The 17,747-nt window shown below is 41.8% G+C and overlaps 1 protein-coding gene across 2 annotated transcripts in view; it reads left to right on the top strand.

Annotated features, from left to right (window-relative positions):
• The window catches only part of MBOAT1 (membrane bound O-acyltransferase domain containing 1), a 55,447-nt gene extending 42,328 nt beyond the window's left edge, over nt 1-13,119 (top strand). Inside the window, exons 7-13 of one of the 2 annotated variants that reach the window (XR_010081123.1) lie at nt 601-784; nt 2,398-2,590; nt 5,305-5,408; nt 8,177-8,241; nt 9,566-9,633; nt 10,853-11,004; nt 12,729-12,868. Coding sequence is in view for 1 of the 2 variants with exons in the window: in XM_063403542.1 (XP_063259612.1) it covers nt 601-784; nt 2,398-2,590; nt 5,305-5,408; nt 8,177-8,241; nt 9,566-9,698; nt 10,853-11,004; nt 12,729-12,861 (964 nt within the window). In the remaining variant the exon portion in view is untranslated. Of the gene's footprint in view, nt 1-600; nt 785-2,397; nt 2,591-5,304; nt 5,409-8,176; nt 8,242-9,565; nt 9,699-10,852; nt 11,005-12,728 lie in introns of both variants that reach the window. The other variant, XM_063403542.1, reaches the window with a different exon arrangement.
• Nucleotides 13,120-17,747: the final 4,628 nt, after the last annotated feature.

Raw genomic sequence — 17,747 nt, 5'->3', positions numbered from 1 at the left:
CACAATGCAATACAGGCAATTACTTCCTTTATTTGAACAGTAGGAGAGAGTGCTTCTTCATTCTCTTCCTGCATGTCTCATGTGATGCTTCCCATTTTTCTAAAGGCTGGACTGAAGGGTGGGTGAGAGCTCCTCCCAGGACTGAGAGTCCTGATTTTAGAAACTCCTTGCCCTAAGGTTTGTATAACAAGGCAGTATGGTCCCTGACATCCTGGACAGATGTCCAAAACCAGTTACCAGCTTCTCACTCCTGATACTGCTGACCTGTCCAAAATGAACAAATTTATTACTGTTTTTTAGCTAAAAAGTTTCTAAGATTACAACTTTTCAAATCATTAGCATTAGTTCACCTGTAGTTTAAGCACTTCTATGTTACCTTTGCTGCCATCTACCAGACATCACCAGAATATGACGGGCTGTGTTTCATCTTCCCGAGAACAGATCTAGAGAGCTTTCAGCTGGGGGGAAATGGGTAGGAGAGTGGTGAGGACTGAGGCAGACAGTGCAACAAAAAACACTGGTGAAAGCCTTTGCTGTGTTTTATCTTGTTTTGGTTTTTTTTTTTCATTTGTTCTGTTGTGTGTGGCTGATTTTTCATAGGTCAAGACCTTCTTTACTGGAGTATTTAAGTTATCTCCTCAATTTTATGAGCATCATAGCAGGGCCTTGCAGCAATTACAAGGATTATATCGCCTTCATTGAAGGGAGGCATGTGCACATGAAACTGTTAGAAGTGAACTGGAAGCAGAAGGGTTATGACAGACTTCCTGATCCTTCTCCAACTGTAAGTTTTAAAATGACAAAGATTGATTTCAGGGGCGCAGGAAAGTACAGCTTTGTACATAATTCTCATAATTAAAAGCTAAGAAGGAAAACCAGTTTGGGGTTATCTTGCCAGTAAAGGTTACAGTGAGTTTTTTTTCTGTGAGTGGCTGCTGTTTTTATCACAAGGTCAGGGGTGAAGGGGCTAGTGAATTCACCAAATGGTTTTGCTGTGCAAAAAGGTCAGTTGTTAATGGGGGTCCTTTGTGCAGTGATGGGAATGGGCTGCAGGTTCTGACAATGACAAGTTGCAGTTCGACTCCAGACAGGAGAGGAAATGTCAGAAAAAAACCCAAAAAAGTCAAATCTCCCCCATAGTGCAGGAGATGTTAGAAGTACATGAATCACGGCTGAACAGAAACTGCGGCCTGTCCAGGTGATTTGCAAGAGTATCTCACACACTTTAAGATGACTTTAGAGCTAATTTTTTCACAGTTTTAACTCTAGTTTTGTTTTATGTTTTTTAAATATTACTTATAACCTTCTTATAAAATAGCCTTTTTTTAAAAGCAGGATAGTGTAGCATGAGGTCCAGATTTCCCCCTTATCTTAAAGTAATACTGAATTTGTAGCTTTGTGAATGTGTGCAGAATTCTACTCTGAAGCTGAGAGTGTGCATCTGTATAATGATTCCTGTTGCACACAGTTGTCTTTCTACTGATTCTAGTGGTGTTACTTCTGATTTACATCAGTCTGACTGAGGTGAGAATAAGGCCTATATTGTGGAGGATGCAAGTCAGGAGAGCATTAGTATCTGCATAAAAACCACATTACTTTATTCCAGAATTTGGAGAATATATAAAAAGAGATCAAAAACAAAAAGGGTCAAAAAATACATGGTTGCTTTAATAGTATATTGCGTTTTTATTAACCTTTTGAGAACATGAGTCAATTTTCACGTGGTATCCAAGTGCCAGATTAGGTTTTAATTACAGCTGGATCAAGAAGGGTTTACTCATGGTGTGTATTTGCAAACAAGCTTTGAACTACTGCTATGATCGTCAGTAGTGGTGTGTAGGAAGCTGTGGAGCTGGAATAGAAAATGCTGTGGCAGAGCACATACTCTGTATCGTGGGTACAAGTGTGCTGTAACAACGCGACATTTTTTGGACAAGTGAGTTTTAGCAAGACTTCTGGGTGGTAGCTGGGTACTAAGATCTACTGTTGCACTGAATATCAGTGCTTTTGGCTTCCAGGAGACCCAGCCTTTAGTTCCAGGAGAGGACAGTACATTTAGAGAAGATTTCTGCTTTCTACTGTAGGGCTTGGTTTATTTGTTTCCTTTCCCATTTTAGAATCTCTGTGCACTGATGTGGAGTCTGTCATGAAGTTCATCACTGATTTTGACTTGTGATTGTTCTACCTACCTATAGGTAGTTGAGTAAACCAAATCAAACTAGAGCTGTGACTTTGGCCTTTTCTTGGTCACCTCTTTTAAATTAATTAGTATCAAATTTGTGGCTAGTAACTTTAATGGTTTTTGAAGCCCATTGTTTGTGTATGTCATGAGCACTGCCTTGTTCTTCCCCTTAAGCAAATGTTTTTAATGAATGTTTCATTGTTTGTGCTTTTTAGGGAGCAGTGATGTACAAGCTGTGTATCACACTAGTATCTCTCATTTTATTCTTGACGCTTACCAAGAACTTTCCTATGGCATATATTATTGATAACGAATTTCTTGATAAAACTCCCTTCTTGTCAAGACTTGGTTACCTGTATGTTGTAACACAGGCAGCAAAACCAAAGTATTATTTTGCATGGACGTTGGGTAAGTCTGGCTACATTATATACTTTTGTGTGTAGCAAATAAGTTCCTAAATTGGGGAGGAGGTCAGAAACCTGGGATGGAGGGAAATAAAATTGTCTCTAGACACGTAGTTCCCATGGGAGACGTGTTCCTTTAGGCAGTGAACCCTGCGCTTGTTGGGGGGCTGATGCTAGTCCTTGCCTCTAAAGCACTGTGAGGTTCTGTCTACAGCTTGGCTTTGAGCAGTCCAGACAAGGGATTGGAGAACTGCAGGGGGCAAAGGAAGTGTTGGGAAGGACCAAAATCTCTGCAAGGAAAAGGGAGACGAGAAGAGGGCTCACTAAAGAGGGAAGCAAATATGGTTAGGAGGCAGCCAGACTGGTGGTCAGAATAGTCCTTTTGCCTTTTACCTTCTTCAAGTCACATTTCACCATCCATGTGTGAGGAGTCAAGTCCTTTAGGCCAGGCTGAAAGTATCTTGGATTTTTTTGCTGGTATTACAAGATGCTGTGTGTAGGAGAGATCCTGAAAGTCCAGCAAGCAATGCATATGCCTCGAAGCTGAACAGGGTGTCACTGAGACGGGATGGAAATAGCCAGAGAGATTCATTGCGAGGCTGTGATTAAACTTCTGGGAATAAAACTGTCAGATTCAGGGAAGGCAGCCAGGACTGGCATGTGTGGGATGGGAAAGGCTTTGAGATAAAGAATGGCTTGCTCACAAACTTACTTTTGTGGGATCCAATATTAAATTGTTGCCTCCATTTTTTCTGGCATTATAGTTAAGTGGAAGTCCATTATTAAAGAGATAAACTGAACTTGCATTTGTGACAAGACCAAGCTGTAGAGGCTATAGAAATGTCTTCCAAATGAAGCAGTTTGGGGTGGGTGGTTGGGAGGGAAAGTATGCATTGCATACTGGAGGGTGAGGCCTTCGCTATTCACATCCCAAATCCAGGCAGCAGAACAGCAGGCACTTTATCCTTTTTTATCCTTTCCCTGTTTTGCTCCCGGTGGCACGGCCCAGGGCATTACAAAAGCCCTTGCTGGAACAGGCCGATAAATGCTTCCTGTCCTCAGGACAGGACAGGCACCCTATTGTGTGCGAGCTGCGCCGCCGGATTCCTCCAGATCCACGGAAAGAACATTCGGCTTCTCGGCTTCTCGCTGCACTAGTGATAGCACTGGGAGCACGGCTGCAGAGCTAACTCCAAGCTGGCAGTGAAACCGCTTCGGGTCCCAGTGCCTCCATACCAGGAGCTGTGAAAGCCTCACACAGCCCGAGCTGCTTGAGGCTGCAGGGAAATGAAGCTCTGCGGAGCTTGGGGGTTTGGTGCACAGCTGGATGGAGCACAGCTGGATGGAGCACAGCTGGGATCGTCCTGTGCTTCGCACCCCGCTCTGCAGACAGCGGCCAAGCGGTCTGCTATACAGTTATTCCTCATCCCGTATTCCTGGTTTCTTGGTTTTGGCAAAGAAACACCAATTATTTGGTCCCTGCTATCACTGGTGCAAGGAGGAGCAAATCCGGGGGCTCCGGTCTCTGAGGTTGAGCAGGATCCTGTGGGCCAACTTCAGGCAGGGTTGTTGTTCATTGTTTGAGGGTTTTTCGAACAGGGAGAAAATTAAAAACATGGAGAGCTTGCTTTCCATCAGTAAAATCTATCTCATTTAGGAAAGTGGAAAACAAAACAGAAAGTTTCAGGTTGGAGAAGGCTGCTTATTTGTTAATTTATTGTTAGTCTTGTTGCTTATAATTAGGTTCCCTCCCTAGTTTTGTGCACTAGGGCTTCTCCATGAGCTGGTGCCTGTATTGACAGCATTTACAAAGTAAAATCAGTTTTCATTCTTGGGGAAGAAATGCTGACCTTTTTAAAGAATAACCAGGCTTGTGTTTTGTAAATGACCTAGAAGGAAAAGCCTTACCTGTATTTGCACTTCCGCTTTTCTTCCAATGATCCTCAGTGTTGGCTGCAACTAGTGATCCAGAGACAATAATGAATTACCCCTTCTGTCTTCTCAGCTCTCCAAGGAGGTACTTCTAGCAGGGGAACACTGAAATCAGAGTCTTGAGACTCGGTGATGAGGTGACTCCCAGGCACTCTGAGAGGGCAGGTAGTTGACAAGAGTGCCTAAGTGTGTAATACTTAATGTTATCCAAGCTTTTAGTTGCATTAAAGTAGCTAAATATGTAACTGAAGTTACTCAATATTTGGGTCCTAGAGATGTTGAGGCACTTTAGTGAGACACTCAGCAATAGGATTAGCAAAAGGTTTTGTCTGCAGAATTCTGAATGACAATCTTAATTAACATAGCCATGTTGGAACTCTTAATAGAAATAATAACCATGTCTTTGGGATATTAAGGTTTTTTTTGAATTCTGGAAAATGCTGTGACAAAATGCTATCCAGGTACCCTTTTGAGAAAAATGCTTATTCACTATATCTGTCTCAGATAAATAGTAAAGGCCAAATAATAGGAAAAGTGATTTGTATTAATTGCTATTTTATTATTTTATTTCTTCTGCACAAGGAGTAGCTAGTCTTTCTTCTTGAGGAAGTTACTCTTGTGTAGCCTTATAGTAATGCCCTTTTGCAAAGAAGAAGCTTCTCCTAGAAAGAGAGGTTGCTAAATCCTGCAAAGCTGGCTTGAATGTTTGTTTAATGCCATACTGACTTGTAAGAAAATGTCTCTTCCAGCAGTGTGATTTTGACCTGTTTTGCTTTGACATTGCAGCAGATGCAGTCAACAATGCAGCTGGTTATGGATTCAGTGGAGTTGATGAGAGAGGCACTTTCCGCTGGGACCTGTTGTCCAATTTGAATATCTGGAACATTGAGGTGAGATAAAGGAGTGGCTGCATTGGCATAATTATACAGAAATGAGGATGATAATGGGCAAAGGCTTTGCTGAAAGGAAAGTAAATCTATGCTGCCAGGCTGCTCCTCTTTAGCATTGAGTGGTTTTGTATTTTATCTTTTGGACAGATAAAATGCATCTGTCTCACAGGCTTCCTCACACTCTGTATTCAGGTTATATTTCTAAATAGTTTTGTGAAGGCTAATAAATAATTATATCAGATATTTAATAAATGAGCAGTCAATTACTATAGATTGTGGCTGAGCTCAGTGGGTCAGTAAATTGTTCACAGCTATGATTCTTCACCATCTGTGGCGTGTTCTGTTTATTTACTTCTAGCAATCTTTCACTTTTGTAGCCCAGTTGAGATGAGTGGTGGTGGTGAAAGAGGCTGCCACAAGTGGCACAGACACGTGCAGGGGTTGAACTGCCTCTGGTACATGGAGAAAAGCAAGGGTGGGAGACTTAACAGGTACAAACCAAGCAACCTGAGTGGGAGCTGACAGGGGCACACAGAGCTTAGATGGGTGCTGGTCTAGAACACCATGCAGTGAGCCACACTGTTTCTCAAAACATCTGTCACTCCTTCCTTGTGACTGCTGCATACTTTTAAGATCCATTAGCCTTTTGAAAACTATTCGTGTTTGTATCTCTAATGCAAAAGATGGCCCATATAATTTGTTTGCCCTGAAGAATATTTTTGGTGAGTGCCAGTGGGATGTGGAAATATTTATGTGTCTGCCATTACTTTCTAAAGACTTCTTCTTTAGAAATAGGAGGAGCCTCCCTCTGTAATTCTCTAGTTGTGATTTTAAAAGTAATCACAGATAAAAATAAGTTGACTGCTTTATGCTGAACAATCTGTGACTAAGTGAATGTGCTGTAGTAGCTCTTCTCAAAAATGAAAGAGCCCCTGTAATTCCTCATTGAAGATGCCAAAACTGGAAGTCTCATTATACATTCCCTATTTTCCAACATTCTTTCTCTTTTTTTCCTTTTTAACCATGATTAATCGTCAGTGTACTACTTGGTGAGTACAGGATACACAGTCCAGAAATGCTTTACACTTCTTGATAACAGCAGCACCTTAGATAATACTTTGAGGTCTTGAATCTGATTCAGTTTTGGGGCAGGAGATGATTCTTACTTTGGTGGCTGGGGCAATTTCTGTTTGAAGGAGGAAAGTAAAATGCAGCCAGCACTCTTCACTCAAGCCAAATGAAGGAAACAGGAGCCTTTGCTCATCTCTACCCACTGAACTGATGGCCTCTCAAAACTCTTTTTCTTTACTGGACACATGGGCAACAGAGATCAGAAGTTGTTTCCAAGACCATAAAATAGGGTGGTGTTTGATTTGAACATGTGTGCAATGAGAAGAAGACAGGCTACAGAGACCATGGCTTTGAGTAAGCCTCAAACCATCACTTTGTGTGCCGACAGCAATGCTGGGAGTTGAAGTGTGACTGATACAGTCTCTATATTCAGCAGGTATAGCCACCTGCATGTGTAAAATTACCTGAGAGTTGGGAACGTGAGTGCTAAATGTGACTATCTGATCTGTAGAAAAGATAAACACATGGAAGGAGTTGTGTGGCCCTTAAAACATGACAGGGGCTAAGCACACGTGGGGAACTTGAAAGCCTTGGCAATGTGCATGTTTTGACAGCCAGCAACTACTTCCTCTCTTGGTAATGTAACAGGGGAACTTAAAGGAGGCCAAAAGAGAGTGACAATGTTAGTTGGAAGAGAAGCTGTGTTTTTCTTGGCTTCTCTTGGTGCAGTAATGCAATTAAAATGTGGCAGTGCTACATTGGGAATTGCTAATCATTTTAACTCTTTGAATGCAGAGCATGAAATACTAGCTTTAAGGATTCTGCGTGGAACTGCAAAGATATCTGCACATTCCCCTTGGAAGCCTTTGCCCTTAATCCATTTTTCCAGTGTGCCCTTGCCTTCAGCTGATATGGCAAAATATTGCAGTGTCACTGAGTCATGTACCCACCTGGCCAGGGTGTCCTTGGAGGCTTCTGCCAGCAGGCGAGGGACTAGGGTGGAGTGGGGGGTGAAGTTGCTCAGCAGTGGGGGAACAGATGCTGAACAATGGAGTCCAGCAGTCCCATAAAGCTGGGGGAGCTCAGAGGAGAAGGTATGGGGGGTTCTCTCAAGACACTGCAGTCCACTCTGGTTTCTGAACCTTAGGAGTGGGCTGAGAATTGGCTTCTAAATTCAGTCCTATTTTTTTTTCACCAAGTTTTTCAGTCTTCCCCCTTCCTTCTCCAAATAGTAATAATAATAATAACAATAATAATAGTAGTAGTAGTAATAATAATAAATGTCTTTTCTTTTAATAACACTTTGTTTTATTAGTACTGTAGGGAAGTCCAGATTGCATAATGGGTGGCAAGATATCTCTTCCAGAAATAAAGCTGTTTATTAACTGAAAGGGAGGCCAAACGTATAAAATAGGAAAGCTTCTCAGATTTACCATTATTTGAAAAGTAACCAAACACTGTATTTAATTATATGAAACAAAGTGAGTTTTAGAGCAAGTGCCAAGTGTTAGCAGTGAGCCATCAGCCTAGTTAATGTCCCTCCCAAGTCATATTAGTATAATGATGGACTGTAGCACAGTCTTCATAAAAGTTAGCTGCTAGAATTAGTATTTTCCATGTAGCTCCTCACTAATTTAAATTGCAACTAGTACTTTACAGGCTTCATTGCTAACATTTCATGTGAACTTCTTTCTTAGACTGCAACAAGTTTTAAGATGTACATTGAAAACTGGAATATTCAGACAGCTGCCTGGCTGAAACGGTAAGAGTAATGAGACAGTTACATGCTTGTGAGATCCAAAAGCTCTCCATGGCCTGGAAAAGATCTGACTGGTGGCTCTCATAAATGTATAGCCTTTTGTTCCTCCTTTGTTTCCTGTGTCTGCAATAGTTGGTGCAACACAAGGGTATTTGGTGCTGTAAAGTTTTATTGCTGCAAGTGTAAAATGCTCCTATTTTATATATGAGCAGCTAAGTCATGAATGAACTGTTGAAAACTTCCATAATAGAAAGCAATAGCATTTTGTTGTTTCCCTCCATTATCTTTCCTGTACTGTTTTACTTTGCTGTGTTATGTTTCCCATGCAGAGGTGAGTCTTGCTGTGTCACTGGGATCCAGAAATTCACCAAGAAGTAAAGTCAAAATCTTCAGAGCCCCAGTATAATCTGGTTTGGAGTTACCCTAAGATGCTTGCCAGGGAGTCCTTGTTTAGGATATGGGGAAGAGACTTACAGCATTGAGATGATCTGATTTTAACTTGTGACTGTTAAAGCACATATTATAAATACTAGCGTAAGTCCAAATTCTGTAGATTGGACTGTGTCTCATTACTCATTTCACCTCCTGGTGTGATTAAAGCGCAGCATACCATCAACATAGTGTCTGAAATGCAGGCACAGATTTATTGTAGTTATTGTAACGGTAATGATAGTAAATCTATAAATCTTAAAAGTCAATGTCTACTATTTTTTATTATTTAAATGATTCCTGGTAAAAAATGCATTATCTTGACTACTTTTCTGTGGAGCACAGCATTTGATTTAAACTTCAGATAGCCAAATAGACTGGGTGTTGTTTTTGGAACTGTTATGCTTGCATCTTGGGAGTAAGATTTTTGCTGCTAAAGTTAGCTGGAATCCCCTGTTTTGCAATAGTTTATGGCACTCCCTGTTGTTCCTAGCATCTGCCAGATAACTGTGCCTAAAAATACCCTCTTCACTAGAGTGAAGGGTGGGGTCACATCTCTTTGTCTTTCAACTTGCTCTTGATCTGTCATCAGTTTGGAAGGGTAATGTATAATTCCAGATAGAGATGAAAAGGTGAGCAAAGTCTTGCCTGACCTTTATTCCATTATTGATTAAAATGCTTTGAGCACCAGAAGTATTTGTACAGGCACTCTTTGGAAACTCATCTGCATATAAACATGCTTCCTCATTCCATGTAAATCTCATTAAAATGAAGGGAGAGTGCCTCATGCCCTAGTCTGTGACTGAACCAGACTGCTAAGAAAACAGAGGTAGACCTTAGGAAAAGAAGGATTTCAAGCCGTTGTTCAACCTCTTCTGTTTTGTTTTAATTTTTGCAGTGTCTGCTATGACAGAGCTCCGAGGTACCCTACGGCTTTAACATTTATCCTGTCGGCCCTGTGGCATGGTATCTATCCTGGATATTATTTTACGTTTCTTACTGGAATCCTTATCACACTCGCAGCCAGAGCAGTATGTACCTTTCATTGTTCTCTTCTAAGGCCCATGCTAGACACTATCCAGCTGTCAGCTGCACCCTCACATGGTCCAGCAGCTTGTCCCTGCTGTGAGCCCTCTTTCATGCCTTTGCAGGCTTGCTGTTCTCTGAAACTCTGTTCTGTATTGATGGTAATTACAAAGTACCCAGCAGTTATAACCAGCACCAATTCTGGATGTGATGCACTGCTGTCCCTGGCTGTCAGAGGAAATGGTGCTTGAGGATACACAGTTAGAGGTGCCACCAGCTATGTCCAGGCAGTCAAATTAGCTTGGGATCCAAGGTCATGTTGGATTCCAGAATTCTGCTGGGTCATGTTGCCTGTGTGCTGGCTTGTAATTAACTCTGGGCCCAGTCTTGCAAAAGAAGCTGCCATGGGTTGAGCAAACTACCAAATTAGCTCAAACTTAAACAATTTGTGTGAATGCAATTGATGCAGTAAAATGATCTCTGTGGTTTTGGGCTTTATATTTTGTAGAGTCACCAAAGACACAACAGGGTTCATGTCTCACTGTTGTTAAATTTATCAGTGCTGATCTTTCAGGCTGAACCAGCCACTGGTGCAGGGCTGGGAAGCACCACTGTTGTTTCTTGGAGTAATGGATAAATAACCAGGTTAATCTGAAAGGAGAATTAAACTAGTGACCAGTATTATCCACTATCACTAGGGCAGGTTGTTGCCTCTCATTTATGAGGATTTCACAGATGTGAAAATAACTTAAAATCTCTAGAGAATGGCACACACTTGTAGGTATAAGCACTTGTTCATTTAAAGTAACTTTGATTTACTGTTGATAACCAGTGAAAAATGAAAACCAGGAGGGAGGAACAGCTTCCCTCCCCAAAAATATTGCACCAGCCACCCAGATTGAGAGAGTCTGCAGCTGTGGTTATGACAGAGTAAACTGGGGGCCACTTCTCTGTTTGCCACTGGTTGACTGTGAGATCTTGAATATGCCAGTCCATACACGTCTGTATTCCTGCTCCCAGTATTGTGTAACTGGTGTATAAACCTTCCTGTGGTACCAATGCCGATGGTAAGCAGAGTCAAGCACTGCTGTGTGTCTGTGTGACTGTGCATAAGAAATTAATTTATATGATTTTCTGCTTGCTTTTCCCTGACCTGCAGATAAGAAACAACTGCAGACATTACTTCCTCTCGTCAGTGCCTCTTAAGATAGCCTACGACGTTGTTACCTGGGCGGTCACTCAGCTGGCTGTGTGCTACACTGTCGCGCCATTCGTTATGCTGGCTGTGGAGCCCACCATAAAGTTTTACAAGTAAGTCCTCTCCCCTTGACTTTATTCTCCAGGGTGGCATAGACCTTTGTTAAATAACCCAAACCATGCCGGAAGGCAGTTAGCATTTCATCAAATTTGAAAGGAGCTCAGACAGGATGCTTGCTAAAGCCGAAGAGGTGACTTTCGCATTCCTGTAACGTAATGAGATTATAAAAATGCCAAGGCAGAGAGCACTTTCTTGTCATTCTGTGCCCTTACGTGACATTTCATATACTCTGTTTCCATTTTCGAAACAGTTTGGTCTCAACCATTAGCAGCAGCTGAGGCTGAAGAGGTTAAGAATAATGTGAGTTGGCAGTAGGAAGGAGGTGCTGAGCAAAGGCCAGGCTTCCTGCTGCTGAATGCATGTAAGAGGAGGTGTGGTGGATCAGCAGGAGATATGGAGGATTCCTGGCAGAGCATTGCTCCTTGAAATGAGTAGGCTTTTTGTTAGGAAAGTATGCATCTTTTCTTACAAAGTGAGTACTTCTCCAGGTTCCTTAAAAATAAGAAAACACTGGTGTTGCAGAGTACATTGAATGTGCTCTAATAAAACCAAGTTTAAATAGAGAAACTGAGAAAATAATTTGAAAAGGGAGATGGGACTACATGGCTTTACTCTTCTTTCATTTTACTGTCAATATAGAGTAACAGCTTTTGGTTAGAAGAAAGACAGTTCCGCCCTCCAACATAAAAGACACAAAACTGGTAGTCAAGATTGCTGCTGTCTGTTTGCTGGAGGTTGAATTTCGACATTTTCTATTCCTGTTTCTTGAAACATTTGATTTCAACACAGGAAACTTAGCATGGAATAAAATTTACTCCAAATCTTTCTTAGCTTCATTTCTTAATAATTTTGCCCTGATGACTTTTGCCCTGGTTAACTTACAGTTAACATTTGAACTTAGAGAATCGTAAGCGAGGAAATGTTATGCTTTTGGACTAGGGCATGAATTTTTAGAGCACTTCACACCACAAGCAGCAGTCCTAAGCACCTTACAAGGATATTACTACAGATAAATGAGACCACAGAAATGTGCATTGCTGTGTTTAACAGCTGGATCATATTGGTCCCAAACATCATCTTCCCCAAGCTGCCAGAACCTCATCTATTTGGTTAAAGTATTTTTTTATTTGCCTTCGACCTTGTGTATACAGAATTATTTGAAATAAAAATATTTGATGTTTAGAAACATACCAAATACAGATATCTCTGTGTAGTTACCTTAAAAAATGCAAGCCTTCTGTAAATGTCATTACCTGACCTTCTCTAGTCAAAAGCTGAGTTTTTTGATTTATTCAGATCTCAGCACTTTGATTGAATTTTTTTCTTTCTGACACTTTTTCAAATTTTTTGAAGCATGAACGATATTTCTTCAGAACTTGGCCTTGTTAATGTTAATACTAACATTAAAAGAGAGATGGTCTGAATAAGTATGGGGTTGAATTACATGGGTTTATCTGAGCTGTCAGGCTTTGGATTCTAGGGTTTGCTGATGGTTTCCTTGCCTCATTATCATCCATAGCAGCATTTTCATCTATGCCAGCAGACATCATATTCTGAGACTGTATGAAATTCATAAAAAAGGGTATATTTTTATGCTTCCTAGGTCAGGTTCATACATTCTGCATTCATCCCTTAGCACTAAATTCTGCATATTGGGGTTGCAGAATTCATGTTATCCACAACAAAAGTATAATATTCTTTCTGCTTTTGTTCCCAGGTCTGTGTATTTCCACATGCACATTCTAAGCATCCTGGTGTTGCTCCTGTTACCAATCAGACCTCAAACTCACTCTGTAAGAAGGGCTCAGAATCAGGCCATGCTGAACTCTATTAAAAGCAAAGACAAATGATGCCTCCAAAGAAAACTGCCAGCATTGGGAAATCAAACTGTTGTATTGTAAACAAAAAAATAAGAAGAAAAACTGATTGCAGGAGGATCGAAATAGAAGACAAGTGGCATTTCTGTTTGCTATCTTAAAATCTTACTGGAGAGGGCAGAGAAGAGCCTGAATGACTGTATTTCAAATTATTCCTGTTAATAGAGATTTTACAGGCAACATTTACAGGCTCATGGGGCATTTCATTTTTATAATAAATATTTTTATGAAGTGTTTTTATATATTTAAATTTTTTCACAGAGAGGCATTTTTTCTCTTTTACAGAAATATACAACTATTAATCAACAAATAATCTTGTGATTAGTGAGAGGGACAGAAAGCAGCTAGTAAAGAGTTAGACCAGCTGCCTGATAGCCTGGTGCTGTGGGCAGCTGTCAGGGGAAACGTTTCATCTCTTGGTTGTGGAGAGAGATGGTGCAAGTAGAAGACTACAGGCATGGGGTTGCTCAGGGTGCTGGCGCTGACTTGTGCCCCAGCATGGGGAAGGGGGAGCGGGGCTTTCCCTGGCGAAGCCCGGAGGAGGGACTGCAGCCCGAGCTGGGCAGCACAGGTACTTCACATCCTTCAGTGTGACACCTGCTGGTGATGAGGGCAAGACAAGTCCCTTTCGAATCGGCGGCTGGGAGCACTGATAACTGGCTAAGCCAGAATTTCAAGCCAAGTAAAAGAAAAACAAAAGGCAGAAGGGGGAGCTCAAATCTAGAGTAAAAGAAGGGACAACCAGCCTGTGGTCTGTAGAGCTGTGCTTCTGTAATGATGCAGCTGGTGCTCATTGCTACATCAGCCTTACTTTGTAGTCTTAGTGATGCAGCACTTCCTTTTTGGTATCAAAATGAGTGAGGAGCTGTGCAGGGTTAGTGTTTGAAAACTTGAAAACTTTTGGGTTAAATCTGAAAAAGCTCTGTAGTGGATCAGACTGTTCTACTCAAAAACATCCCATCTTATGGAGGGAGTTACATGCCAGCAGATAACACTAATAGGAAACCTGAACAGTAATTATCACAGTCATACTAAATCATTCTCTACAAAATACGGTGATGTGATATGGTCACCACAAGAGTCAAGACTGAGTTCTTGTGTGATCTTGACATCTGACTTAACTGTTGATGCAAGTTTCCCTGCTTGTAAAGTCCTTGACTTACAGGGATGTTTTGAGGCTTGATTCCTAAGTGCTCGTTGTGCATTGAGATAACCCGCTGCAAAATGCTGTGCTGGGTTTTTTTGTTGTTGTTGTTGTTGTTTTTTTCCTAAATCCACTTAACCCAGTAAAATAGACTGGTACCACACATCAAAACCAACCGAAACATTTTTAAAAAATGTTTTCCAGGAATGTTCTTATCCGGATTTTGTAGACAATTCCCTTGTTAAAGTATTGGTACTACTTTATCGACATTTATCTAATGTGTGATTGAGGAAGAATCTGCTGTTTACTGTGTTCTGATTTTTGTGTCAGATTAAAATTTTGCAGAATCCTAATGTTTTGAGAAGAAACAAATCAGTGAAACCAACACAAGTTCCAAAAAAAGTGATTTTTTTCTCTGATGGGAATTTTTTTGTCCTGTGACCACATTATGATTTAGGGCATAGCTCATGGAAGAGTTTATTTGCTAATTTATTTTAAAGGGCAAGATGGGATTAAAAGATTGATCTGAATAAACAATTTGCTTTGTGTCACTGCCTGGCATTATTGATCACTAATGTCTAATGTGAAAAGGGGTGAGTGGGTGGGTGAAATCACACTTGTGAGGGAAGACGTTCTGCTGGATTTTACACAGGAGTTGAGCTTTCCATCCTGCCCTCCTGAAACAGAGACAAGGTGACCATTGTCTGTTTTCATGGCAGCTTTGCCCCGAACTTGGTGGGTCTTTTTTTGTCCTCGTGTTTGTGTTCTCCTTGTGGCACCAGCCTGAGTTGCATCTTGGGCATCTAATGTTGCCTTAAGGTCTGATTGTGCCATCCCTGTTTCCTGTGGAGGGAACCAGGGCACATCCCCAGAAAGGGATGGGGGGAGTTGGGTGCTGCTGGCCCTGGAATCCTGTGGGCTGAAGCCAGTCTGCAATTGCCTCCCAGAAACAAGAGAATCAGCGAGAGCTCTGGCAGAGCCAGCGAAATTCACATCAACTCTGGGCTTTGGCAAGACTGTGGAAGGCAAATGTTCCCAGCAAGTTGGCCTTAGCACCTGCTTTGGGAAATAAGTGCTCTCAAAGGGGCCTGTGGGTCTGTACCTGCTGCTCTGTGCCCTGAGATCTGCCTGCACATCTCGTCCTGAGCTGTGTACGTTCAAGAGAGGGCAGGTGTGATCAGTGGGGTTTCTCTCCTAGTGTTTCCCTGAGTGAAACTTGCTTATATGTAATGCCATTGACTTATGTTGTAGTTTTGGCTCCTCTAAAGTGATGAATTAGTCTGGGCTGGTGAGAAAACTGTTATTCTCCTGTCATGTTGCCTTCTCAGCCTGAACCTCTCCCTGTAAACAGGCACCCTGGGAATCAAAGAGAACCACTCATATGGATTTAATGTGATATGTTACATGAGCCAAAATTGAAACTGGCTTTTTGAAACACAGCATTTGCAGGGAAACTTGGTGGTTGAATTAGTCTTAAAGCTAAGTGGACAAGAAGAAAATTACTTAAAATCTTCACTGTGGTATGTTACTGTGGACTAGGCAGCACACCTAGCCAAATGTGGCAGTCTTACAAAGCTAACACAGAGTAGATATAAACAGCTGTAAAATATTCCTTTGACAAAAAAAGGCTGATAGCTTTGATGTTACCTTGATCAATCTATTGTATTGAGCCTTCCTCTCCTTTTCTTCTCAGGAGGATGGTATTTTGTTTTATAGAAAGACTACAAACAGCCACTACTATTTAGAGAAGACTCGTGCTAGTAATGTGCATCTACTTGGCACAGGAATATGTAACTTGAGGAGCCAAAGTTGAGATTCAGGTTAGAAAAGGGTGATGTCAGGAACTTCAATTCTGGCAATTCTAATTCTAGTGTAATTTGAGACTGTGCTTCAGTGATTAAAATATGTGATGGTGATTGCCAACCTGTTATTAGTTTTTAATCCCTCTCTGGGTTCTTAGTGCTGCAAAAAACTCAAGAGCATCTACAGAGATTCTGAAGAGAAAAACAATCTTGATGGCTTGTAAGAAAGAAGTACAGGACTATCACACAGAAATGACGAAGGTAGATTGTACTGGATGGACAAAGGTTGATTTTAAATATCAGAATACCAAAAAGACAGCACCACCATAACCCCCTTGGATTGAATGCATATTCTAACTGCTAGTTTTCAGCATATTTTGATTTTTCTAAACTAGAAGTTGAGATGCACTTGGAAGAGAAAACTGAATGAAGAGTAAAACTTAATTTCTACTAAACTATGGGTCTAGTATTTAAAGAAGCAAGAGCTCAGCAATTTCTTCAGTGAACTGAATGCACAGTGTACATTTTTACTGTCCTGTAAGCTGTCCCCCGCCCTAAGTACATTACTGCATGTCCACTTGGAGCTTGCCAAGCAATGGAGGCAGCACAGAAGTGGGATACAAGGTGGGCAGATATTTTTTTCTCCCTGTTTGGCTGCTGTGTTTTGTGTGCATACATTGCACATAGCTGGGATTTTTGTATCACTTAAAATGAAGTAGGTGGGCGAGAAAGCTGTAGATTTTTACTCTGTTGGTACGCGTTTGCATAAAGCTGAACTTACCTCTCTACCCATGTAAAAGCAGAGTCAGCAAACCTGATCTAGGGTCTTTTGTAGAAATACTGGTTGAAATTCCAACACCCGAGGAAGTTTAGGGGCAAAATTCCTATCAGTGAGGTTAGTGACTTACATTTAAACCCTTTGTCTTCTTATCCCTGGACTGCGGACTTCCAAAAAATTATCTACTGGCTGTAGAAGTAAATAAAAACTTGTCTTTAGCATTTAAGGATAGAATCCCCACCTGCTGTGGACAGAGGAAAAGCATGTGTGTCTCCTCATCCTTGCCCAAGATGAAGTGATATGCATGGTTGCATATGGAAATACCAGCTACCCTTTGAGGTACCTTTTCCTTTCCTCATGTCACCGAAGGGATGCAGTTCAGCTCTCGGGGGCTAGAGGCGTTCCACGGCGATACAGAATGGGGAGCCTTGCGTGACATCTCAGCGTGAGCGCGAATGCACAGAGTGCGCTTTAAAAGGCCTCCTTTTGTGCGCCATCAGCCTGCTGCTCCCTTTCTTCCCGGAGATGACAGTAATGATATGCATGAAGGGTTTGGGCTTGTGCTGGTGAGACGTGAAGCGGCAGCGCGTTCACTCAGATACATTTACGAGTGGTGCCCTCTGTGGGTGAGCTCTCGAGAGAAGATTCTCCTCCTTTGCCTTTTGCAAAGGCGAAAGGTTTTGCAGCAGTCCAGACGCCCAAACTGCCAGGCAGCTGGTGGGTTTCAAGTCTGTGGCAACACAGGTGTGCTGCGCAGGAGAATGGGATGTATTGAAGGCCTTAGATAAACTGGGGGGAAACCCTATTATTTTAGGAGGAAATGCTGCTTTGTCCATAGAAGAAATGGTGTGTGCCTTAAGAATTTGCAGTATGCCTTCATTTTCCTGACTCAAATAGGGTCTTTAGAAGAGACACACAGGATGGGGAAACATCAGGTCTGAGAAGTGCCCTGGGAATGCCCTTGGGACCCAATTTATTGTCCATCCATAGAACAGCTCTGAAAGAGAGACCCCAGGCTTGCCTGGAGGCTGGCTCCCTGTGCACCTGGATGAGGGGCTGTGCAGCTGGCCTCTGAAGCCCTGGCATCAATGGCAGGCAGCTGATCCAGGAGCATGCCATGCTCACAGTCAGTTTT

The sequence above is a fragment of the Prinia subflava genome, chromosome 1 (genome assembly GCF_021018805.1).
Source record: "Prinia subflava isolate CZ2003 ecotype Zambia chromosome 1, Cam_Psub_1.2, whole genome shotgun sequence".
Lineage (NCBI taxonomy): Eukaryota > Metazoa > Chordata > Aves > Passeriformes > Cisticolidae > Prinia > Prinia subflava.
Note: the sequence above shows the minus strand (reverse complement) of the source record. Positions and strands in the feature narration are given on the sequence as shown.